The sequence below is a fragment of the Phytophthora infestans genome, genomic scaffold, assembly GCF_000142945.1.
Source record: "Phytophthora infestans T30-4 supercont1.8 genomic scaffold, whole genome shotgun sequence".
NCBI classification, from domain to species: domain Eukaryota; phylum Oomycota; class Peronosporomycetes; order Peronosporales; family Peronosporaceae; genus Phytophthora; species Phytophthora infestans.
Window position 1 is genome coordinate 148,222 of NW_003303751.1, and position 1,643 is coordinate 149,864.

Here is a 1,643-nt window from a genome sequence, read left to right on the forward strand (position 1 = left end):
GATAGCTTCTGACATTTGATTTTTTCTGATTTATTTTATCAGTTTACGAGATAGAGCGGGGGTGCTTGTCATTTTCCGCCAACAAGACGTCATTCTCCATTTTCTTTTTATAAGCTTCAAACGATTTCTTTTAATCCAAAATTCAAATGTCTTTCAGACGAGATTTCAAATGTGGCAAGTGGCCTTTTGGCGGACAAGGAGGGCCGGATGATGTCCCTTCTCCGACAGGGGCTGCGTGCTTGAAGATAAGTGAAATTCTGGCTTCGGCTGATGAGCATGCAGGTGAATATTCGTTCGGTGGACTAGCCCAAACTCTCCCAGTCGTTCCTGGATTATTCGTCAACAACGTCGGAAGCATTCCTTTGCCTCTTGCCCCAGACCACGCAGAGAAGCTAATCGCGAAATGTGCTAAATCTCCTTTCGGACACAACATGGACACGAAGATGGACGAAAGTGTCCGCAAGAGTTGGCAACTAGAACCTGATCAAGTGGAGCTCAGAAATCCATTGTGGCAAATAGGAATGGAGACGCTGACAGAGACGATCGCTACTCGTTTGGGTTACAAGGGTGTTCCATTGAACTGCGTCCTCTACAAGCTGCTGGTGTATGGAGAAGGAGGCCACTTCCTGAAACACCAGGATACTGAGAAGGAGGACGGAATGATTGCGACATTGGTAGTCCAGCCACCAAGTACTCACGAAGGCGGCGATTTGATAGTTTATCGAAACGGACAAGTGGAACACCGTCACGATTTTGGTAAAGCTGACGCTACTGCAGCCTATTTTCCACATTACGCCGTGCACTATTCGGATGCTGAACACGCACTGGAGGAAGTGACGAAGGGGTATTGCCTTGCTTTAGTATACTCAATTTGTCTACCAGAATCGAAGTACCACCTCAAACGGGACCAAAACATGACCATGAGTGATGAGCTCGCCAACGTGATCAAAGGAATGGGCCCGGATAACGACTCGTTCGCGTTGTTGCTATCACATGAGTACACTAAAAAGAGCATTGGAGAGCTGGGAACTGATGCATTGAAAGGTGTGGATGGTGCGCGAGTTCGCGTTCTAGAAGAAGCAAACAATCTCGTTCCGTCGGATAAGAAGCTTCGCTTATTTTTGGTCAAACTAGTGGTCAAAGTTGTCGCAGCTCTTAGTGAAGAGGGTTGGAAAGAGTATAGCCGCAAACAAGTTCTTCACTGGTACACGACGACTGGGGCAACGTTGGGTAGCTGGGATGATAAAATGTTGTCGAGGAAACTGAATTTTCTGAATCCCGGACACGAATCATTTTTGCAAGTGTGGCAGCCTTATGGGGTTCCTGAAGACGTCTATAGCGACAGTGGGGAGCCGATCAAGAGAACAAAGTACTCGAGATTCGCGATTATTGCGTGGTCTGCTGCTCGACACTTGGAGAACGTGGGAGCACTCGTTTCTGCGGAGTTCCTGGCTGCTGTTGCCCCACAATGAAATCCTTGGTAGGGTAGCCCTACCAAGGTTGTCTCCGCAAGGCTTCGTATTTTAATCTCCGCTGAAATAGGTTAAGTACTCGCACTAAAAAGGGACGTCGTTGCCATAATCTAGGCAAAGCCTCCAATAAGGTGTCGAATTATATATCCTAAAATTTCATTTTTTTCCAAA

At 46.9% G+C, this 1,643-nt stretch overlaps 1 protein-coding gene across 1 annotated transcript; it reads left to right on the forward strand.

The window, feature by feature from the left end:
* Positions 1-169: 169 nt before the first annotated feature.
* PITG_06187 (uncharacterized protein) lies at positions 170-837 on the forward strand (the record flags this gene model as incomplete). The annotated part of the gene is made up of 3 exons (XM_002998312.1): positions 170-178; positions 246-716; positions 763-837. 3 exons carry the CDS (start codon positions 170-172, stop codon positions 835-837), a joined length of 555 nt encoding a protein of 184 aa, XP_002998358.1.
* Positions 838-1,643: the final 806 nt, after the last annotated feature.